Raw genomic sequence first — 23,592 nt, forward strand, 5'->3', positions numbered from 1 at the left:
CAGGATATTCTGGAGAAGTCATTAGTCTTCACTTTGCCTCTGGACAAAATACTCCGGTAAGTTCATATCCTATTCACTGGACTGTCCGGTGAGGCTATCAGTCTCTGTGCATAATGCTGCTAATGAGTGCAAACTGCTATACATCAGACCTTCCGGTAGGGCAAATCTTCATATGACTTTCAATTTAATCAAACTTTGTTCCGACTACAATGGCTTCTTGATGTATTACATTCATGCGATCTACTAATATATATTCTTGGCAAACATGTTTGTCACAATGACTATATTGTCATTAATCATCAAAATCACAATCGTAGTCTAATAGGACTATTTTTTGCTACAGTCTCTCTTTTCGATGATTGATGACAACATAACCAAAGCAAGTGACAAATAATAAATGATATCAATCATAAAGAGCACAAGACCTTACCACATTGCTTGGATGTATGATCTTAACATTTAATCCCCATTTGTTGTGGCTCTCTCTTTGTCTATTTGCACTATCTCCCTTAATCGACCCATGCATGAGCTTCTTCTCCTTTGTAAATCTAGGTGCCTCATGCTGCTCCTTGTATCTTCTTTTTTTCCCACTTTTTCAACCTCGGTATTCCTAAATATCTTGTATCTTGCTTTGTCCCTCAAACTTCTCTCTCTTTGTCAATAATCTCAAAAAAAGCTACAAACATAAGTTAAACTCGAGGAATAAGGTTAGAGCATATGGGAGAGAGCTTCATAAATCATGATCTAATGAAATAATACCAATTATAAGGATAGAATGCGTTAATATCAATTGAAAAAAGATAAACAAAGATCATAATTCATGAAACTCACATGATATAATCTAAATTCCCCCTTTATATATGCACACATATAATGAGATCGACTTGTGAATACCACTTGTAGGAATGTAGCGATATATGTATATCTAGATAATAAGTAGAGGGTGCAAGTAGCTTAAATGTAGAAATAAATTGACAATGATATTAATTGAAGAATTTAAGCATCACATACCTCCGAGGACATATTGATTTTTTGTAAGACTACAAAAGATATATCTAGCAACACATGTTAATCAAAATCACAACCCATATGATATACTCCTCCTAAATATGTGCATACAAGTGTCAAATACTTGTGAAAGATATGGACTCATTTTTTATAACAATGTGGAGTGTATCCTATATATTGGTTCATGACACATGAAAGATATCAATTTTGAAACTAGTCCCATGAAAGAAACTTACAACTAATAAACCATGTATGTTGCTTATAAGACACTTTGGCTATAAGACACTTGTGTGATGACTTGCACGATGACGACTTGCGTGATGATGATATTGAGGAAGAGCTTCTCTTGGAAGGGTGGATGACGAAGCTCTCATCACTTGAGCTTGAATCTTCGTCTTCAATCACGCATCTTCTCACCACTTGATCATCATCAATTGGTGTTAAATATATCCTATTTATCTTATTGACAAAAATATTCAAACGTGAGTATATATTATTGGCATTTTCATGTGGTAGTTATTTGATAACATTGAGTTTAGTAACAAGCACATGATATTTTCCATTGTGCATATCCTTTGATCATTCATGTAATTTAAATGATACTATTCTAAATATTATATGCATTAGTGAGAGAATAAACACAATTAAATGCAATAACATTTAAATAATAATAAAAAGAATATTTTTGTTAATGCATCTAATTGCCTCGCCTTGTTGGTGATGTAAAATCTCATCCATTCCTCAGTGACTCTCCAAACATCTAGACCCTTGGCTTGCAAATAACAAGACATTAGAATTTTTCAATGGGAAAAATTTGTGTCATTGAAAAGTTAAGCACTACGGGTATCCATTCCAACTTTGGACGTCACAACTCTAGAATGTTAAGCCTATCAAGAGCATAAGACTCTGATACCAATTGTGAGGAACAATGTCGTCCTAAGAGATGGTGAATTAAGACACTTAGAAATATAAACCAAATTAGCTCCAAAAAACTTCACAAGATAAATCTATCTCAATTTCTATCTAAATGTGCTTTAGTTTTATCTAGTGTGTCGACTCTACCATTTAAGAGAATTGCAAACTACTCTAACAAGGTAAATTACAAGTATTGAAATGCAGAAACGTAAATAAGGTAGAGAGAAAAACTCGGCACAACGAATTTTTATCCTGTGGTCCACACTGAAGCTCCACAAATGATATGCTCTTGGTTGCTAAATCTCTTCTGGTTACGGTTCTTAAGCTACCAAGTCACCAAGACAAGAGCTCAAGCACGATGAGCCACCAAACCAACAAAATAATATCTCATCACTAGCCTATCTTCCGGTTACTTGCCGTCGTAATCACTTCAGAGCTTGAGCCACCAAGATAAGGACCTCTGTGTCCTCGTACATGTGCCTTGCTATCGCTCCACACCAAATCAGATGGTCAATAAGCATGAGCCACCGAGACCCAAGATGCCGATGAGTCATCAAGTCTCTAAGGCACCGACGTAGGTACAAGCTAGTATCACTCATTGATTCTTTCTTCAATTTGTAGCACCTAGTTATAACTCACTCTAGGCCTATAAGCACTAAATACTCTTTAATCTTGTACTTAATTGTCCTGGATAATTATTGAAAGCACTTTGATGGCTTGAATATCTTCTCAAGTGTGTATGAGCTTCCTCTAAACTCCAGCAGTATGCCACACCTTCAAATGACTGAGTGGAGGGGTATTTATAGCCTCAAACCTGTCAACTAGCTATTTTTCCAATGACTCAGAAAAGCTGTTAACACCGGATGATCCAATAAGAACAATAGTACTAACACCGGATCATCCAGTAAGTATAACCTCAAAAACTAGCCATTAGACTTTCACTCAAAGCCTTTATGAATACCAAATAGTCTGGTGTGCATTCAAATCCATCGTTAGACTTTTCGGTGAGTTATTTTGAGCCAGACCACGCGCAGTTCTTCTTTGCAAGAAATGCTCTAGTGCATTGATCTTCAGAGCACTGGACCTTCCAGTGTATTATTCTTCATTCTTCAACACTTGCAGTCGCCTCAACAAGAAATACTCCAGTGGTATACCCTGGTGTGCACAAACTAAGCATCGGACCATCCGGTAGGTTGATCTTCATTCTTTTGTATTTGCATTCTTCTTTTCAAGAAATACTCCAGTGTTACCATGTATAGATCACTGGACTATACGGTGAGATCCTCAGACTTCTTCTTATTTGTTAGGAATATGCTGGTGAGTTTAACACGTAGAGCACCAGATATTCTGGTGAAGTCATCAGCCTTAACTTTGCCTCTAGACAAAATACTCCGGTGAATTCATGTCCTATGCACCGGACTATCTGGTGAGACTCTGTGCACAATGCTTTGGTGAGTGCAAACACTTATGTATGAGACTTTTCGGTGGAGAAAATCTTTCTAAGACTTTTTCAATTCAATCAAACTTTGTTCCAGCTACGATAGCTTTTTGATGTATTATATTCATAAGACCTATTAACATATATTTTTGACAAACATGTTAGTCTCGATGACTATATTGTCATTAATCACCAAAATCACGATCGTGGCCTAATAAAGTCATTTTTGCTTCACACATCGGTCAGTGTATTTAATTTTTGATCATTGATATCGCCCTTTGAATGGCGGCGGTAGTCTAGATATTAAATATTTTGAAATATACATATATTTTTTCAAATATTAAATAAAATAAAATTATATAAATAAAAAGTCGTCTTCCTCCCATCAACCTAACAAGTTTCGTTTGGGCTCAGTTGGGCCGTCAAATCCCTTCAAAGCCCAAAAGGACCAGGCAGCCCGTTAGATGGCCCAATAACATATGCACTCGGCCACTAAAAGTCACAGAAGAAAGATCGGAAGGAAAGAACTCAAACACACGTGTGGTCTGAATCAATGTTTTAATGAAACAATATTGTAACGAGCACAAGTTGATAAAAAAATCGTCAAAAACAATGCAGTGGTGGTACAGAACAGAACTAAAGATGAGATAGATTCTAAAAGGATTGGGAAAATTACTGAAGCTAATCACTAAATTAGGTCCCCTTATTATTAGCCAACAATGAATTAGTCCTCCAAAACGCAGGACAAAAGCTAGTCCGTCAGTGGAGGTGAAACGCGCTGGTTGCTTCCGCTGCCAATGCCGCCGCTCCCGCCGTGGTGCTTCCCGCCACCTTTATGCACGCCGGCGCCAGCTCCGGCGCCGAGCCCGCCTCCAGCGCCGCCACCCATACCTCCACCAACACCTGCGCCCCCTCCTGCACCGAATCCTCCGCCCGCGCCACCACCAAATCCACCGCCGGCACCGCCTCCACCTCCGAATCCACCGCCAACGCCCAGTCCTCCTCCTCCGCCAGCGCCGGCCCCTCCTCCAAGTCCGGCGCCACTACCAGCACCGATTCCGCCGCCCGCGCCACCACCGGCTCCGAACCCGCCGCCCATGCCTCCGCCCGCTCCTGCTCCGACACCGAAGCCGCCACCGCCTCCCGCGCCACCTCCGAAGCCACCACCAGCTCCTCCTCCACCTCCGAAACCACCGCCGGATCCTCCGCCGATTCCTGTGCCACCGCCAGCTCCACCGCCGATGCCTCCGCCGGCGCCGCCGCCCTTCCCGCCACCAAAACCAACTCCTCCACCCGCACCGCCACCGATGCCGCCTCCGGTGCCACCACCAACACCTGCACCGCCACCTACGCCACCTCCGGCACCGAACCCACCGCCGGCACCCCCTCCGCCTCCGAATCCACCGCCACCGCCCATCCCTCCACCACCTCCTCCGCCGGCTCCTCCTCCAAGCCCAGCGCCACCACCGAGACCTCCTCCTGTGCCGGCCCCTCCTCCAAGTCCGGCACCACCGCCCACACCACCCCCTGCACCGGCTCCTGCTCCAAAACCAGCTCCACCACCGGCACCGAATCCACCACCACCGCCAAACCCGCCGCCGCCACCTGCCCCTGCCCCACCTCCACCTCCGAGTCCGCCGCCAACACCAAGACCACCTCCACCACCAGCACCTGCGCTTTCTCCGCCTCCGAACCCCGCGCCACCGCCAATGCCGCCGCCTACACTGCCTCCACCTCCAAACCCGCCGCCGCCGCCCATGCCACCTCCCCCACCCATCCCTCCCAACCCACCGCCGACTCCACCCCCTGCACCACCACCGATGCCGCCTCCGACACCACCACCAACGCCGCCACCTCCTCCGGCTCCACCACCAACACCACCACCCTTACCATGATTCTTGTCACAATCCTCGGCTCTAATCATACCGGAGCTCCACGCCGCAAGCTCACGCCGCGCGGCGGCGCTCGCCGCCCACAGGATGGCCAGCAGCAGCACCACCACCATTGCCCGGCTGCCCATGGAAGCTTAGCTATGGAAGTGATCAGCTTAGCTATGGAAGTGATCTGAGGGTGCAGGAGCAGCGAGAGGGCGCGCGGGGTATTTAAAGGCGACGTGCATGGCTGCTTAAACCCAGCCGCTTCGGATCAGTTGGTGGCGGGTGGCGGGCGAGGGTTGACTTAATTGGCTGCGTTGATTTGCTAAAATTAGCTGGTTGGCGCAGCCTTTTGACTTTTTGAGATGGAGTCCCCATGCATCTACGTGAGCTAAAGCTAGGCATGCATGCATGCACTGCGTTCAGCTGCGAGCCAGCGACACCTTCCCTGCTTTGCATGCGTTGGCTATCTTCTTTTGGCCATGCATTCATGGTAGATACTAGCTAGCTGCTGTCCGGTTGGGGAATGGGGAGGGAGGAAGGAAGGACAGCTTGCCATGCATGGATTGCTTATGTCCTAGCAGGAGCACTTATCTCAAAGCCGGAGTTGGTATCTAGCCAGGCTCAGTACATAGCTGAGTGGAAAGGAAAACTCATGTCCAAGGCCGGACGTTTGACATTACTCAATTCGGCTCTCTCATCGGTCTCGATCCACCACCTCACGGTGTTGAGCCCATGGCTAAATGGGAGGCGCACGAAAAATAAATAAATGGGGGTCATTTCATAGTTAATTGGAAAAGGGTACTGTCACTGACTTAGGCGCTGGGCCATGCATGGGGGGCGTGCTAATTCGCACGTGCGACTTTCCAGCGCGTGAATCCTGACAGCTAAATGACAAGTCTTCGCCTCCGGCTCCCTCGACGCGCTCCCTGCCACCTGTCCCTCCTTTCTCGCCTTCGGCGATTCTCAATATGCTCGCCCTTACCCTGTCCTCCTCCTTCGTCTCCGACGGCTCTCCGCCGCCTGCCACCACGCTAGGCGTGTTCCCGGTTGTTCGAGCACCTAAGGAGTCGTCATCAGTACCCCCGCTGATCAATGACGGCAAGCCTGACATTGCAGCGCACACCAGCTGTTTGAGGAAATGAGAGTGGCACTGCATCAACACTGCCACTGATGTCGGGGCCACCATCCACTACCCCGATATCACTGTGGTTGTGCTAGTGCCTGCACCCACTCATGTGGCCTTCATGAAGTTGGGTGCCGACCATGATGCCATCATCGCCTCTAGCATCACTATCACTGATATATGTGTCGCGACGCACACCAAGTGTTTGATGTGGTGCTCGGGCCAGGACATTGGCTTCACCGACCTCTGCGATGACATGCTCATGGGGAAAGGGTACAACTACTACTTCATGCGTGGCTTCTCTGCTCACATGGATAGGCCACCGCCTCGGCCACCATGGGTGTTGCCAGCCTTAGGCCATGGGACATGGCTGAGTTTGGTCACACCACCTGACCACCCACGCAGGAGTGTCCTCCAGATCCATTGGATACCATCGAAAGATCATCAAGCTACATCGATATTGTCTCCACCGACCACAACAGCTCTATATGTTGGCTGCTTGGGGATAACCTCAACTCAGAGATCGCAAACTCAACAAGCCTAACACTGTTTGAGGTTTCACGCCCGCGGAGCATGCTGTGTGCAACGACCTCCTTCCTGCCCCGAGGTTTCTTCTTGATCATGGCACTAATCTGCATCAACAGCGTAAGGGAGTTACTCTTATACGCATGGTGGAATATGGAAAGGAATCGGCGTGTCTTTGAAGGATGCGAAGAGGACCTCATGAAGGTATCATTTAGGGCGAAGGAAGAGATCAACATCTGACTTTTAGCAAAGAGGGGACATCAGGTGGAGATCTAAGAGAGCTTTTCATGTAACTTTGTTTTTCTTCTGTTGGCCTTTGTGCGCTTCCTTTTCTTTTGGCAGTGCCCAGCTTCCTTCTTTGTCTTTTGAACCTTTGTTTAAACTCTCCAGTTTTTTCTCTTCTATCTAACATGATTGGGCAGTGCACCTTCCATATTGTTTAAAAAAAAGAAGAGCTCATGTCAATGTGGAATCAACTTTCTTGAGCTCACAGCTCATTGCTTCTCACAGAGGATATGTTAGTATTATGAAGATTTTGTTGAAGCACAATGTAGATCCCAACAAGAGTATGAATAGTGGATGTACATCTTTACACATGGCATTAAACCCTTCTTCTATGCCTTGTTTGAAGCTATTGATTCAGGCTGGAGCTGATGTAAATGGTTTTGGATCTGATAATCTTTTGGGAAGAGCTGCAAAGAAAGGTTTAACTAAAGCTATCACGTACTTGCTGGAAGCTGGTGCAAATCCAAATGTTCCTGACAAATTTGGTAGACTGCCAATAGAGTTAGTTGCTGAGTATGGTACATGGGAAGACATCGAGGTTCTATTTCCTGTCACTTCTGCCATTCCAACAATGGTAGATTGGGACGTTCATGGAATAGTTGGTCGTGTATACATGGAAGTTATGCAACTAGAGGATGATGATTTTGACATGAAAAGACAAGCCGGTGAGGCATTTAAGAAGCAGAATTATCTATATGCATCAGTGCTCTACACACAGGCAATGAAGGTTGATCAGTTTGACGCCACATTGTTCTCAAACAGGAGTCTTTGCTGGCTTCGCCTGAGTGATGGAGATGCAAACAGCTGTGCCCGAAGTGGGCAAATGCCTACTACCGCAAAGGAGCAGCACTGATGCTTCTGAAGGAATATGAAAGTGCTTATGATACGCTCTCTCGTGGTTTGGAGTTGGACCCTGAAAGTGAAGAGATGGAAAAAAAATTATTTTGGGAGGCGATGGAAAAATTTATTTGGCACGATTGGTCCTCGGAGCCGAAGCCTTGTGCTGGCTCCATCTTTCCTTGCGATGCCATAGATCGCAATCTTTTCGAGGCTTCGACCACTATTGCCATCGGCGATGGCAATAAGGCCAAATTTTGGCACGATAGATGGATCAACAATCAAGCACCGAAAGCCATAGCCCCCTCGCTGTTTCATTGCATCATGAGGAGAAACAACTCAGTATTCGCATACTAACAAATGGGAGATGGATCAAGACATTACGACGAAAGATATCAACCTCCACTCAGATTGATGAGTTCATTGATTTCTGGTCACGACTACATCACGTCCAACTTAATCCGGATATTCTTGACAACATCACTTGGAGATGGATGGCTAATGGCGAATACTCGGCCAAGTCAACATATTTGGCACAATTTAAGGGCTCCTTTGCACCTTTTGACCCCTATATCATCTGAAAGGCAAAGACAGAAAACAAGTCTAAGTTCTTTGCTTGGACCTTCATTCAAAACAAAATCCTCACTGCAGATAATCTAAATATTAGAGGTTGGCAGCATCAACCACAGTGCCCTCTGCGGCAAACTTAGCCCGAGACGGTACCTCACCTCTATCTGGAATGCCCCTTCACCATTCAGGTTCATCTCAAGTGCTCTCCACACTTCAGCTCCAGGTCACATCCACATATCACCACAAACCGCGGGACTGGTGGCAGGAAATCTCACAGGCTACACCAAGGACACGCCGTAAAAACCTCATCGGCTCAACGATCTACATCATGTGAAACGTGTGAAAAGAAAGGAATCGATGCATTTTCCAAAATACCTTGAAACAACCGACGAGTTGGCAGCGCTCATTCGAGATGATATAAACCAGAGGAGGTGTGCAACTCTTCTAGCAGGGTGACATGTCGTTTTGGCTGATCCTTTTGGGTAGTAGGTCCTCTAGTTTTGCTGATGCGGTCGAAACTTTATGTAATTTTATAAACTCTCCTGCCATCTTTGCAAAAATAAATAAAGGAATAGAACATTATCCCGGCATCTGTATCCGTGGATACCATGTTCATGCAAACCTTTTCACAAGCACACAAACTCTGCTGAGTATTTGAAAATGATCTGGCGTACCGCGTACATGTGCTAAAGCTTTTTTAAAAAATAATTATGACTTGGCTTGGCCCTTTAACTTCAGGCTAGGTACTGTTCTGTGGTGGGTGGACAGATAAGAAGAATTCAGGTGGCTGAACATTAGAAGAAAACAAGACACAACTTTAGCTAATATTGTGAGTTGTCAATCATGTGTCACGAGAATTAGTGCGAAACACACCACTTTCAGATTTAGTTCTTAGTAGTTCTTTGGCAGATCGGACAGACCAGTAAATCGGTAATAACCGTGACCAACCCGGGCCAGATTGCAATGGCCGACCTATGCATGGATCAGGACACAGGTTACCTGCCAAAGTGCCAAACTAGCTGACCCACAAGGCATATATACACATGATAGTTGACAGTACAAAACTCATGCCATCAAAAAGACAGGTTATATTACATCTAGTGATGCTAAATATACGACATTAACATGTAAAAGATGGCATTGAAATGGATATAAACATTGATAATTAGTAGTTAGTGGAGGTGAATGCTCAGCTTGTTTTTCTGAAGCGAGCCTTCAGCTCTTGTCCTTACCGATGTCCTTCACTGAAGAACTCGAATGTGTATTCAGGTTGCGATTTAGCGACACCGTTTGGTTAATGGAATTAATATTCCATTTCAAAAGGAGAGACACAGAGGATTCCAATGTGTCATCTCTGCAAGAGACGATTTCGAAGGCTATCAAGCTTGCTGTTGTTGCCCATCCCAGGGTGTAGTGCAGTTAATATTTCCTTCAGCTCCACTGCAAATGTGCCATACAAGAGACAATATTGTTCTAACCTTTTTCCACTAGACATTGTGGGGCATCGTTGCTGAATGAATGCAAACTGTCAGCATGCAGGAGAAATCTCAATCTGAATTACCGGTGAGCTAGATTTCGACAAAGTTAGGTCCGGTCAAGGCTACCTAAATGCTTGTAGCCCGCGTCTTCATCGGAAGGGAAAGTGAGAACCAGGTATAGCGACAGGATCCAAACATTACTGCTGAGTTTTGGACACTTGCCGCCTTAAGGTCCATGCAGAGAAGAATGTGGAACCTTTACAGATGTTATCAAATTAGGTAAGCCATGCGATCAGTGTTAGCAATCAGGATACAGTTATTGCTGATGGTCTTCCCTTCCAGGGTGCTGCTGCAGAGCAAGCAGAGGCGTCGCATGTAGCACAGCTACAGCACATAAGACCTGTCCGGTTCCCATTGCGATTATGGAATGACAGCGTCATATCGCAATCGCAAATGCCATAAAACAAATTTCTTTCCTTGACCACGGGGAGAAGACTTTCCCGGGCTTGATTTTTTTTAGGTAAAGGTACTGAATTTGGACTAGCCAGGATCGCGCTGAAATTAGATTTCTCAAGAAAGTACCCGCTAGCCATAAACACGACGTGAGCGAGTAACAACTAGAGTTTGCCCTATATAAAACTAACAGTTCATCAGTATCTGTATAGATACAGTGGCCATAACAAGTTGACTTAAACTTGAGCAAAAATAATCAGGCGATTTAAAATTAGCAAAAGAAGAAAAGAAAAATGAATAGTAGAAGCTTTGGTCTATTTGAGGCATCGCTATGGTGGCTATAAAAAGGTGCAAGCAATTCGCATCCTTGAGAAGGCTTCGCACAGTTCGAAAGATAGGCTCGAGACGGCGATGGCGACGCGATCGCAGCGCTACTCGCAGTTGCTCTCGTCGCATCCCTACCACTCCGCGATTTCGTCCGCGCCGTCCTTCGCTCTCGGCGCGAGCGACGGCGGCGACAATGGCACTGGGGCCGTCGCCGTCGCCGGCAGCCCCGCCTCGGTGCAGGACGACGGCGTCGGCGCGTTAGCCTCCCCGCGGCTGACCGAGCTGCCCCGGGGTGCGGTCTCCGCCTCCGACCGCTTCTTCGTCTCGCCGGCGCGCGCGGCCTCGCTCGTCGACGCGGCCGGCGCTCGCAAAGGCGCGGGCGATGCCCTGTGGGGGGCCGTGCTCGTGGAGACGTACTCGAGCGACCCCAGGGGGCAGTTCTTGGAGTCCATGGCCGAGATGGCAGCGGCGTGCGACGCGGAGGGGATGCCGGCCCCGGAGTACCGGGAGTTCATGGAGGAGATGCTGTCTTGCTACCTGGAGCGCAACGACCGGGGCGTCCACCGGCATGTCCTCGCGGCCTTCGCCGACCTCACCGCGCGCCGGTGGCCGACGAAGAGGAGGAGGCCACTCCGGCGACTGATGAAGATAAACCCGTGCGTTTCGGGCACATGATGGTAGTGATCAGATACATCAAGAAGCAACTTCTGTACTGCTACTAGTAGAGATTCTTCAAGCTTTCCGATCCAAAAAAGAAGAGTTCTTCAAGCTGTCTAGTAATTTTGTTAGTAATTCAGAAGTAGAGTTGTAACAGGCTCATCAGCAAGTTAAAAAAGACTTATCAAAGATAAAAGCTGATGCTTGCCAAAAAAACTTTTTCTTACCGTAGTCAGATGATGAGCGTATAATCGCCGTAGCCTCCGAACTAGAGGCCATATTTGGCGGGCAGAGTTCACAAAACGGAGCTCCTAGCAGTCGGAGTCGGTCAAATTCGAACAGAACTTTGGCGGGGACGTGGACCCTTGATTCGGGCAGTGGTCTGTCGTACGTGCAAGTGCCTAATTATACTACCATGTACCGTAGGCACCTAGATGACTGACGATCCAATATAAAATATTGCGGTAGCATGCTTAACTGAAGTGGCATAAACAAGCTATCTCTGGCACAAGCCAAAGAGCAAAGATAAGCACCATTTCCCTTCAGAATGCATGGATAATATATTTTACAGCAGGACATGGAGGTCAATAATCTGAATTAAGTATTCATAAAAACTAGATTTTTGGTGGCGTCTGTGGTGATGAGTCGCAGTCTCGACGCATATGTACATTCACCACAGAAGTGGGGCAGAGGTGCCCCCGTGACTTTGAAGATTACTCAGCAATGGGGAAAATGCTGGTGCTGTCTGAGTCTGATTTCCCCTAGCCGGTACAAGTGGAAGCAGCTGATGACGCTAAACCTATAGAATTCGCAAACTTCCACAAGGCAAAATGCAAAAACAGCATATACCCTCAACTAAGATTACTCAGATTCATCCTCAGAATCTGCAACGGTCAGTGCAAGATCATCTTTAGGTTCATCCTCAAAGTCTGCAACGTTAAGTGCAGGATCATCTTCAGAGCCTGACAAAGTAGTGTCCGGATGCTTGGAGACGGGTGTGGGCCTTTGCCTCAGTGTTTTCTTTGTCATTGCCTGAGGGGTATGCTGACCTGGGTGCATAGTGTCTTTAGAATTTTTCACATTTCTTTGACTCCGACGAAGCCCTTGCCGAGGTTTGTCATTTAACAAACGGGCAGCAAGACGAGTTTTCTTACGTGTTACAAATGCATCCTCCTCTTCCAAGTCGCTCCTGTGGGGATCATAAGAATTATTGTCTCCATCACTGTTTGCGGAGCTGCCATCCTTGTCACTATAGTCTCTGTCTTCATCATCATCAGAGCTCAGGTCACTTAGGTAAATGGCATCCTCCTGTCCATCTTTGTTGTGCTCAGAATTGAAGTTAGATCTTCCATTGGCTCCTTTATCTCCCTGATGTGAAGCACGCTTCTCTTTTGTTCCTGCCTCATGTGAATCATATTCTTTTGCTCTCCTGCATTCAGGTACAATAATTCTTTTCAAGAAGAATGCTTTTGCAATCACCTTATAAAGAAAGGAGCAGTTCCTAAATTTTCAAATGATGAAATGCATATTGACCTTTTGAGATTGCAATCCATAATCCATATTTGATGATGTTTCTTTTTTTAAAAAAAAAAAGCCAGGGTCAATACCCACTTTCCAGAGTTTTCTATACACACAATTTCTCCAAACAACCATCACAACTATGGACCATGCTTGTTTAAAATGTAAAACATTAAGCAAGGACACACTTCATGGTACCATAAGAAGCTTGCAGATGCTTGTATTGCCACAAAGGCACTAATGCTAATTGATAAAAATACTAGGGAGTGGTAGAATGGCTTGAACTTACGATGCATCTCTTATCGCCTCCTCAATTGAACGATCATAATCAGCTGCATACAAAATAAAAACCCAAGATTAAGGGGAATCACAAAATGCAAATCTCGTTCACACATTCTTTCATATGCAATCAGAATAGCTATATTGGAAGTAACCTACAGCAGATACCACAAATGTTACTATATTGTACTATTTGCTGTTTTAGTGGGAAGTGTCAACAAATATCTCACTGTTCTGCTAGGCTTGCATTTAGTAGTTAAAGATGGTAAAAGCAAATTGATGGATGCATCTAAATATCTACAGAATGAGATTCTACAATAAGAAATAAGGGATGCAAATTGCAACATGACATTCCACATAACCATCAAGCTGACAATTGTGTAACCCGAAGATTCTTGGCAAGATAAGAGTAACCATAATAAGATTTGATGGCCTTTTGTGTCAATGAGAATGATCAACAGAGAAGCTTCTTACAGTAATTGTAGCTGACACGCCTACGTTCACGCAATGAACGGGGTTGGAAGCTGTGAGCAAAAGCTAAAAGTTCATCCTTCTTCTGCTGACGTTTGAAGTCCCTCTCTTTTTTCTGCAGTGATAAATCAGCAACATGCTTAAGTAATGCAGCTATTTTAAATAAAATACAAGCATTCTCACGTTTTAACACTTCTCGAACCAATTACAGGAATATATGTGCTCAATAGATAGGAAGTGTATTAGCTGATGGTTACCTTTTGAAGCTTCTCCACAGCCGGAACAATTTCTGTCTTAAGATACTCTGCAATAGCAGATTCAGCTCGACCCTTTCTGCATAACTTCTCCTGTCAACATTGTAAGTCAAGTACAGTAGTAAAAATTGAAGTGCACATGAAAAACATATCAGCAAGAGCCCTTACTGATATCTCAAGAAACTCATCGAGGTTAGTTGCAACTGTTTCCCAGTGAATATTGATAACTGGTTTAGTCAGATGACCACCCTTTCCCTTCCAATTCTGCTTATAATCAACTGTTACATCTTCTGTGTATAATCTATGGCCAATAGTTGAATCTCCATCGTACCTAACAAGCATGAATATTTTAAATGACAAGGTCAGAAAAAAAGGATAACAAGTTCTTAATCATTTGTATGCAATGTGTTTATGACAGGATAAGAATTTCTAAAATAAAAAGGCACAAGTTCTGCAACTGTCAGATAAGATGAACTATCAGTTTGAAGCACATGTATCCACAAATTAGAAGAGTTCTCAATGTGCATATAGTAAATATCAATCTTAGTGTAATGTACGTTCCATTTTAGTTTTCTAAGTCAATGGAAGGCAATAACAAGAACAATTGAGAAAACTCTGGTTAACAGCCATTTTGTGACTACCAACTTTGTAAAACAGTCATCTAAATTATCTGTTCATTTACCAAAAAAGAAAAACCTTTCCTTACAATTGAGCATCTTTTAGTCAGATTAACAATGTTAAGAAAGCATAGAAAACAGAAACACCAAGACAAATATCAAGTGTATCAACTGATGACCCTTTTGTGTATTTCAGTTCTTTCAGAATGCAATTGACTCTAACATAGCCCAACCATGTATATTACAGATTGCATCAACTTCCGTTTCTGAATTTTCTGTTTAAGGTCTCGCACAGGTCATTATATCAACCTATTTCACTTCCAAAAAGATATATCATTACATCAAATCTTATCAGTTTTGATTTATTGAAACTTACTGGCATATGATGAAGTAACTTATATTGCGAATAGCAGCGCTTCATTTACTGGAGATGATAGATTAAGTATGATTCAGTGAACATGAACAGAAAATCACTTACCAGTATATAGTCCCGTTACTACCACTCCCTAGCTTTTCTTTTCGAAAGTTGGAAATGCCAATTCCTTTCTTCATTTCATCATTAACATACCAGACTGCATCATCTTGCTGCACGATAGATAATTTCAGTAAGGTTAATTTGTAGTAAAAATGTAAAATAGTCACAGAAACCTGTGGATAATTTTTTAAAGAAAAAATAACAAGCCTGACAAAAATGCTCAGCTTGCTCAAATTTGACAAATTTCACAATTGCAGTACCTCAGATCGAACTTCACAGAGCGCTTTAAGTATTAGCAAACGTTTGATTGAGTCCTGCTGCTTATACGTCTCGACTTCCTTCCTGCACACACAAAAAGGTTGCAGTGATAAAATCATCAAAACATTAAACACAAGCAAATGCATTAATGCACGTATGCGTACCCTGGATTGCTTCTCAATGGGTTTGCTCCTTCAGCAACCTGAAACCAAAGTAGCATCAAGGTTTAGGCATCTCTATTCTAATTAAGTCGTAGATAAAGTCAAAAGGACCAAGCAAGACGAACTTGCAACATACCCATGACCACCAATCTGATAGCTTCTTGGCGGTTACTATAATCCACCCATCCTCAACCTTGAGATTTTTGTTAACTGGTGGTATTCCCTGGCATATTTGCTAGTAAATGTGAGCAGACAACATCTAAAATAAACATGGCATGGTATAAGATGAAACTAAGTTAGCGGTTAGTTATGTCGGCAACAAGAAGAGTTCCACTAAAAATGTCAAGTAACAAAATTTGGTCCCTGCAGGTGCAGAGCAGCAATATGACATAGAGTATCTGATGCAAACATTTGGTTACTAATATGCAAACAAGGAAAGATGCCCCACATATATGTTGTACAGAAATGCTAGCAACAAGTGTATTAACAAAATCGAAAAGTTTTGTAAGAAGGACAGGGAGCCACTTTAGTTAGTGGAAGACATTCACCATGCTAGCATAATTACTTCCCGAATGATGAAAAAGAAACTTCCAATACACCAAAAGAACATCAATTTGGTTAAGAAAAAGGAGGCTGGACAAATATCACGATTATTGATGAAAAGAAATCACCAGTTACTAAAGGCTTTGTTGTTGTTGTTGTTGAACATCATCGGTTAATCAGATACTATTCCTAGCTTCAAACGAGAAGAATGCACATAGCTACAAACATTTCTTTCGATAACAAGTACATGAAGCTAATCAGGTCATCACTTAGCCAAAAAGAATACGTAGGACAACCACGCATCTTTCATTAAGGGGAGGTGGGCTTGTCATGAACCCATGTTATCAACCATCACAACCATGTGCTCTACCTGTAGGCATGAAAGAAAACCATGATGGTTCTTTTTGTGAAGTTTATAATGATTCGTGACAGCACTAATCAACACAAGATTTGTTCCTCTACACAATCAGTCAAGCCTCCTGGTACATCCAGACCACGATTATGCCGATATGCATTTGATTTGAAAGCCAAAAATGAAACATACATACAGTCACACTGGTTGACACCAGACTGTCTGTACACGCTTCACAGGAATCTGAAACAAATAAGTCAAAGATCACGACGCTGTGGGGGAAAAAACAATAAACCACCTTCAAAAGGGCAATGTGGATGCGAGCGAGGTCGCGGTTGTTCAGGACGAGCGCCGTCTCGATTTCCTCCGCCGAGAGCCTCAGTCCCCCCTCGATGACCGGCTCGAACACCTGAAAGCCGCGGCCCAGAACCCAAATCCCATGAATCGCACACCTAAAGCCAAATCGTCCCCATACGATCCGCGGATCGCGAGAAGGGAAACAAACCCTAGGCTCACCCGGAGAAAGTGGAGCACGGAGGCGAGCTCCCATCGGCGGCGGAGGAGGACGACGGGGTCCTCAGTAGCGGAAGCGTCCTCCGGAGACGGCGTCCCAGGGGGCTTCCCTGGCAACGAGGGCTTCGCGCGCTTCGCCGGCGAGGCCATAGGGGAGAGGGCGCGGTGGGCGGGAAGGGGAGAAATTTTTGTGGGTGAGAGGCGGGACGGGAGGGGGTTGGGCAGGGAAGGAAGAGGTGGGGACGAGACGGCACTGGACGGTGGAAGCGGTTCATGACTCGTGCGAGGGTGAGGTGGAATGGGCTAGGTTTGGGCCGGATTTGCCTGTTTGAAGCCCAGTCAGCGAGAGACGGGAATGAACTGCAGCGTGAGATGAAATGGGCTCGGTTTGGGCTGGATCTGCCTGTTTCGAGCCCAATGAGTGACATACAGTGATGAAATGCAAGATGGGAGTATGGATGAAATGAAACCATGCAACGACGATTCATGGCATGTTACATATCTCTCGTAACACTCCTCTCCGCCCTATGCATACACTTCTTTTTAAAAACAATGGAATCATACATTTTCTTCCCATACCAAAATGGAGTTGTTAATAAGAAAATGATTTTGTTCGTTTGCTTAAACTAGCAACTACACACAAAAACACATGTAAAATCAATTCAGATATAGCAATTCGAAAAAGTAAAAAAAAAAATCATAACAAAAGAATGTTTTCATTCCCAAAATTTACAATAGGGTCATGTAATTTTAGGAGGGAGGGGGACCTTATTGTCCAAAGTTGATTGTTCATAGCAAGGCGAAGTAGGTGAAGTGCGGAAAGCAACACACTATAGAGAAAATCGGTGATAAATGTATGAAAGATAAATATTAGATATCCAGGTATAGAGAGTAAATAATAGGAGATTGAATATATTTTTAGAATATATGTGACAATGGATAGTATAAAACTATCATATTTAGATTCGATAGGGTTTCCTATATACCCGAGGTATATCTCTGCGTTTGAGAAGGGATCCTTAGACATATTAAAACTGACTGTAGGTACCCGAGATATCTTGTAAACGTGAAAGTTCATCTTTAAGAATGATAGGAATGAGTCCAGAGATCGCACGATGACCCCATATATATACGAAGCTAGGAGAGCCTGTGAAGGACAAGTCAATTGAAGTCCATTCAAGCCTACAAGAGCCTTGAGCCTTCAAGCTTTTTATACTCCCCATCTACATCAGCAATCCTCCACGACAACACATAAGGAGTCTTTCGACTAGGTTTAGATCTATCTAGCCTAGCCAAGACCCCCTTTAAACTGTTCTGGAGATCAACACAATATAAACAGAATGTAATGATGTTATCTTAATAGAGGTATGAACCTGTATAAATCTCTATGTGTGACATGCGATTCTACTGCGGGAAGTATCCCCTATTTTATTCACAAGTTCGTAAGATCATTCACAAATCGTCGATAGTATAGAAGGCAGATATTAGATGTCTAGATATGGAAGAAAAATAATAGGAGATGAACGTGGTCTAACTTTGCATGGTTGTTGAATTCGATTGTCTTGGGTCATATAGGTTAACAATGGAATATGAAGTCTTTAAAAACTCTTGGAATATCGACCAGCTTCGCAAGTTTTATGTCTAAGTACTTATGATATATTTTGTAATAATAGTAGTCATATTATCAAAGAAGTTGAATAAATTTTTTTCCACCCTTTTCTATTCGACCTTGCAACTCAATGTCTGACAACAAGATAAGCCATTATTCGGGTATCTATACCTACGCACACACTCGAGGTTGTGAAAAGTTTATCAACGAATGGTAGTATGACTTCTACTTTGTTTTCTCTATCTTAGACTATCTATCCGGGAATACTTCCTAGATAGTCAGTTGGGGGCTTAACGGGTATTCGGTACTGAAAGCTAAAAATTGCATGTCGTGCATGCTTCAAAATGGTTTCTAACGAGAAGGGGATGATGCTTTAAAGCCATACCTGTAGGGATCGTGAAGTTCCTTATCGAAACATCGAGTGCCTTAAGGTTATGATGCTTTTCACTCAAGTCGGACCTAAGGTAATCTATAATGTGCATCTAGACAAGTGACTACAAACTTCCTAATCGGAAGGAAATACGTCTGAGTCTAAACGTGATAGGTTGACACATGCTTTCTGTATCCTGCACTTATGGAGTCCCACGTTCATACACATGCATTTTAGTTGTAAGTAGAAATTTTATTAATAAGATTTCAAGTTCTTTTTACAGATAACTAATATACATCCAAAAGAATCCCTAAGTCCTAGCCCGATGCTGTGGAAGGAGAGGAAATAGAAGACCATAATAGAAGAGCCTACGCCTAAGGTTCCTCCCCCAAAGCAGTTGATGTAGTAGTTGGTTGCTCCGCTACCGTCACTGTCATCATCGTCGTTGTCATTATTGGGGATGAGGATGTAGTGAAACCCTTGACCTCCTCCTTCTCCTTAGCTGAGGCCTGTCTGCCTAAGGTATCTGGATCCCCTATGATTTCCTATATTCTCAAGGTATATCTCTATGTTTGGAGAGAAAATTTCTAGACGTATGGAAACTGCCTCCAGGCATCCAAGATATCTCGTAAACATAGAAGTTTATCTATATATATATATATATATATAGCTAAGGGATCATGTGGAGGACAAGTCAATTGAAGTTCATTCAAGCCTACATGAGTCTCACACCCATTTTTTCAAAAGAATAACCAGACGTAACAAGTGGTATCAGAGCTATATGTCTATTGTAAGAACATGAGCCTAGTTAGAATGAATGTTTGGAAGCCGTGCTGTTGAAGATGAAGATTCGATGCTGGAGATTCTCCTTAACGGTTAAAATTTAGCACTCACTTAGGTGTCATTTTGTTTGGTGAGTGAAAGCATAGCCTTGTATAAAACGAACTAGCAAATGTGGCTTGGTATTTCTTGGGAAATGAATTTCTTTAAGGAGGTTAGCTGATCGCAAGACAAACCCTAAGGCCCCATGCTCTTCCTTTTGATCTCTCTCTAGTCCACTTAAATATCAGGGCGAGATTTCTTTGAAGGGAGTAGTTTGTCACACCCCAAAATTCCAATTTTGGGTGTGAGCATTTTAAAATAATAAAATAATATTTTTCCTAAATTTGAAAGTTTTTCCCAAAAAAATTAGAGTTTAAAAATAATTTATTTTGTGTGATGAAAAATTTATTTGAAAAATATTAGAATAGATTAAGAAATTTTAAGATTGGATAAATCCTTGTTCTATTTTTCCCAATATCGTCTAAAAATCCTTTGTGTACAATATCATCTCACGTCCTTTTGTTCCAGCTCATCGTTCACTATATTTTCTCAATGTTTTTCTCTCTAGCCTGTGACTCCAAACCATTAACATGCCATCAAGCTTGCATGTTCATATACCTGATCATTTCCATCCACCTACAAACGACATCGTCCCTTCGCCTGGCAGCCATGAGCGGCCAACTAAGCTCGAGTAAGTGCTCAATCAAAACACATTGACATCCATCAAGTTAGCAGAACCGGTGCCACTCCATCCTCTTTCAATTCCCAGCAATTCAGAGTGGAAACCGCCACTTTTATGGCCATAATGGCAATTGAAGCCGACCGCCGTTACTCCTCGTCACTCAGCCTAGTCTTGACAATACCAAAGTTAAACATTGCCTTAAATGCAAATCTTGACAATACCAAAGTTGTAGGTCTCTTTGAGAGCTTCGATTTCCATCTATGGAAGTCCGTATTTGGATAATGTATCTAGGAGTTATTGCCATTGAGATCAGTGTTGTGCAGATAAGACTGAATTTAGTCAGTTTATCTTGTGACGCATTTTGGAAATCAAGATGGTGTTTCTAGAAGTTTGAATGAATACCAAAGCTGTAGATCTTTTAGATTGCTACAATATAGAGTCAAAAACATCCAATTTGAAGTGTGGACAGTGGAGATATCATCCTCGAACCAGAGCCATCTATTTTGTATTCCACCTGTTCGTTTCGTCTTCCACCTCCGCCTGTTTCCTCTCCCCACTTTGTGGCCAGCCGGACCCAGCCCCATAAATAGGCCCAACACATTGTCCCTGACCCTTTTCCACACCCAAAACCCTAGTAGCAGCCGCTATCCTGCTCGGGCACTGTTCGCCATCGCGGATAGCCATGTCATCGCTGTTTGGCATCCACGTTCCTAGCGATCCAGTGCACAAATCACCAAGCCCTTCACCACTGTGAGCCCCTGACTGTAGCCAACGACTCCACAAAGCAGCATGTCCATAGGAGAACAGAAAACACTGGGATCTACGTCGTCGTCCACGCTGCTCTGTGTCTAGCCGTGTCCAGGGCGTGAACCAACAATCTCATCGGCGTTCCTAACGCTTCCAACTAGATCATGTTGCACCACCCATGTCCTCATGTAGAACGTCAAATTTCCATCAAGATCACAAAATGGTTTGTCCGGATCAGCAGCGATGCAGTGGGAACGCGAGCCCAAATGCCAACACCGCCACTAAATTAGATCTTAGATCCCGTTGACAACAGTACGTTTCTGCTGCCCCAACCACCACCATCGTGTGTGCCTCACCATGTTCCACAACTCTAGGTGAATCTCTTTGCTTAGAATCTTGTGTAACATGCCGTTCCTTGGTCTATGTCTCTTCAACAGCACCGCTGCCGGATGGCATCGATGTTCCCAGCGCTCTGGCCCTCCAAACACATCACCCCTTTGCTACCGAGTGCCCCTGGTGTTCTTACACAATAGCACGAAGTGGATAGCCCAGAGGAGCAATGAAGTCATCGTCATCTATGTCGTCGTGCCGGCTGCCTCACGCTTGGGCGCGTCTATCACACGCACTGAGGATTCTGTCCGTGTTCCCATCTATCATGAGGCTATATTGATGCACCAATTGTGTCATAGTGTGTTCCATCAAGCCACCTACACGTACACAAGAGATCTCAGTAGGATTTGCAGTAACGCCACCAGGAACGCGAACCCAACTTCCAATATCGTTGCACAATCTCACCAAAGTTCCAACCGTTCGATCTCCTTCTCAGATGAAGTTCTATCCAAACCTCTACCCTAGTATTGTGTTCCTGATATATATGAAGCTTTGTGTTCAAGTACTTTCATTGAATTCATAATCGATCTCTGGAAACGCAAGTGTCTTTGTTGTTGCGTCTGTTCATGGTCACCACCCAAACCTAGTAGCCTTCGTTGCTATTTTGCCACAACCTCAGAACATCCCTGCCTTTACCAATAATACCACAAAGCTTTCCTTCTCACGTTCTACCATGTGCTTCCCTTGTTTCGCTGAAACGCCTTCGAAGCCTAGTGTCAATGTCAGTGGCCACACGCATGATTGCCACCTCCGACGAAACCTGATCCCCTCCGCCATGCATGCGCCTCCGCATGTCATAGCCAAGGCAAGCACCTCCTCGAGTCCATGGCAACATGGCCGCCTATTCTGAGCCGAGTGCCATCGCCACCGAGCCACATCATGCCGCCGACGCTGAGAGCCCACCTCTGGCCATCGCCTCATTTTGCTCTCTCTATCCTCTCTATTGGTATGCGTAATTGCAGAAAACCCCCTTCCTTTCTCTCTTTTGTTTCTATCTTTATTTCCTAGCCCCTGCATTCTATAGTCAATTCTGTTCCAGCCCTTATAATTCAAATTGAGTTCATCATTTCAAATCTTGTTCAGCGAATTTTATCTAAATTCTAAGCCACTTTGTAAATTCATATAAATTCGGAAAGTTTCCAATGAATCATCCTTGTTCATGTCTGATAATTAATTGGCCATGTGGTAATATATAATTCTAGCTATTATTTTTATGACTAGATGCATATCATATGACTTCGATGTGTATAGCTCAAATATCGTTGCACATAGGATATGAATTCAATATTAAGATAATATTTATAAAATTATATAAGATCTCACATGTCAATATTCTCGGACATCTTTGTACGTCCTTATTTCCATCGTCTTCATATTAAATCCAGTCAACCCAGTTCTTTCTTTAATGAAAGCCCCCACTCTTGGTTCTTTCCTCTTTTGATTTGCAAATTGGGTTTATTTTGTATTTATTTAGTTTTGTTTTTAATTGCATGTCTTCATGATTAGAGGATGACTTGTCTGGAAGAATCGATGATCTGCAAAGTAAAGACTTTGGGATATTCTAAGACCTAGTTTACGAAGATCGTGAGCGGCATCTAGGCAAGTATCCTTAAGCATCTTGTTCCTATTTTAGGGTTTATCCTTCATTGCATATTTGTCTAAATTGAAAGCCTATGGTTAGGGTTTACTAGATTTTGTATGATTATCCTTGTCACCGTTGATGAGTCATGAGAAATGAAGGGTAGATATGCTAGTCGATGTCATGGTTAGGGTAGATGTTAAACTTGACTGATGATTATACAATATGAACTGGATATGGTAATTTTGTAACAACATGGTATAGAAATCCTAATAAGATGGATGTTTGATGATGGTGTAGGTATGCACGTGTGTGTGGAATGCACAATTGATTTGTGGTTGTTACTGTATGGGATTCTAAGGACCGGTTCTTGAAGCTTGTAACCAAGCTAAACCGCAACCATCCACGGAACCTATATAGGTACGACTTGGCCAATTAATTAGCGATCCTTCCGATTCT

At 43.6% G+C, this 23,592-nt stretch overlaps 3 protein-coding genes and 1 pseudogene across 3 annotated transcripts; 2 read left to right on the plus strand and 2 right to left on the minus strand.

The window, feature by feature from the left end:
* Window positions 1-4,120: 4,120 nt before the first annotated feature.
* On the minus strand, window positions 4,121-5,366 carry LOC133902335 (uncharacterized). The gene is made up of 3 exons (XM_062343930.1): window positions 5,007-5,366; window positions 4,745-4,900; window positions 4,121-4,696 (listed from the first exon to the last, which is right to left on the minus strand). Exons 1-3 carry the CDS (start codon window positions 5,364-5,366, stop codon window positions 4,121-4,123), a joined length of 1,092 nt encoding a protein of 363 aa, XP_062199914.1.
* Window positions 5,367-6,206: 840 nt separating this feature from the next.
* LOC133902343 (uncharacterized) lies at window positions 6,207-8,365 on the plus strand (annotated as a pseudogene).
* Window positions 8,366-10,920: 2,555 nt separating this feature from the next.
* Window positions 10,921-11,832, plus strand: LOC133902353 (transcription repressor OFP12-like). Its single transcript, XM_062343946.1, has one exon. The coding sequence runs from the start codon at window positions 10,921-10,923 to the stop codon at window positions 11,509-11,511; it is 591 nt and encodes a 196-aa protein (XP_062199930.1). The 3' UTR covers window positions 11,512-11,832.
* A 239-nt stretch (window positions 11,833-12,071) lies between these two features.
* On the minus strand, window positions 12,072-17,162 carry LOC133897900 (DDT domain-containing protein DDR4-like). The gene is made up of 11 exons (XM_062338732.1): window positions 16,938-17,162; window positions 16,720-16,830; window positions 15,663-15,749; window positions 15,530-15,567; window positions 15,368-15,449; window positions 15,111-15,217; window positions 14,184-14,346; window positions 14,019-14,108; window positions 13,765-13,876; window positions 13,301-13,343; window positions 12,072-12,922 (listed from the first exon to the last, which is right to left on the minus strand). Exons 1-11 carry the CDS (start codon window positions 17,082-17,084, stop codon window positions 12,355-12,357), a joined length of 1,548 nt encoding a protein of 515 aa, XP_062194716.1. The 5' UTR covers window positions 17,085-17,162; the 3' UTR covers window positions 12,072-12,354.
* Between the last annotated feature and the right edge of the window lie 6,430 nt (window positions 17,163-23,592).

Source organism: Phragmites australis, chromosome 2 (assembly GCF_958298935.1).
Source record: "Phragmites australis chromosome 2, lpPhrAust1.1, whole genome shotgun sequence".
Lineage (NCBI taxonomy): Eukaryota > Viridiplantae > Streptophyta > Magnoliopsida > Poales > Poaceae > Phragmites > Phragmites australis.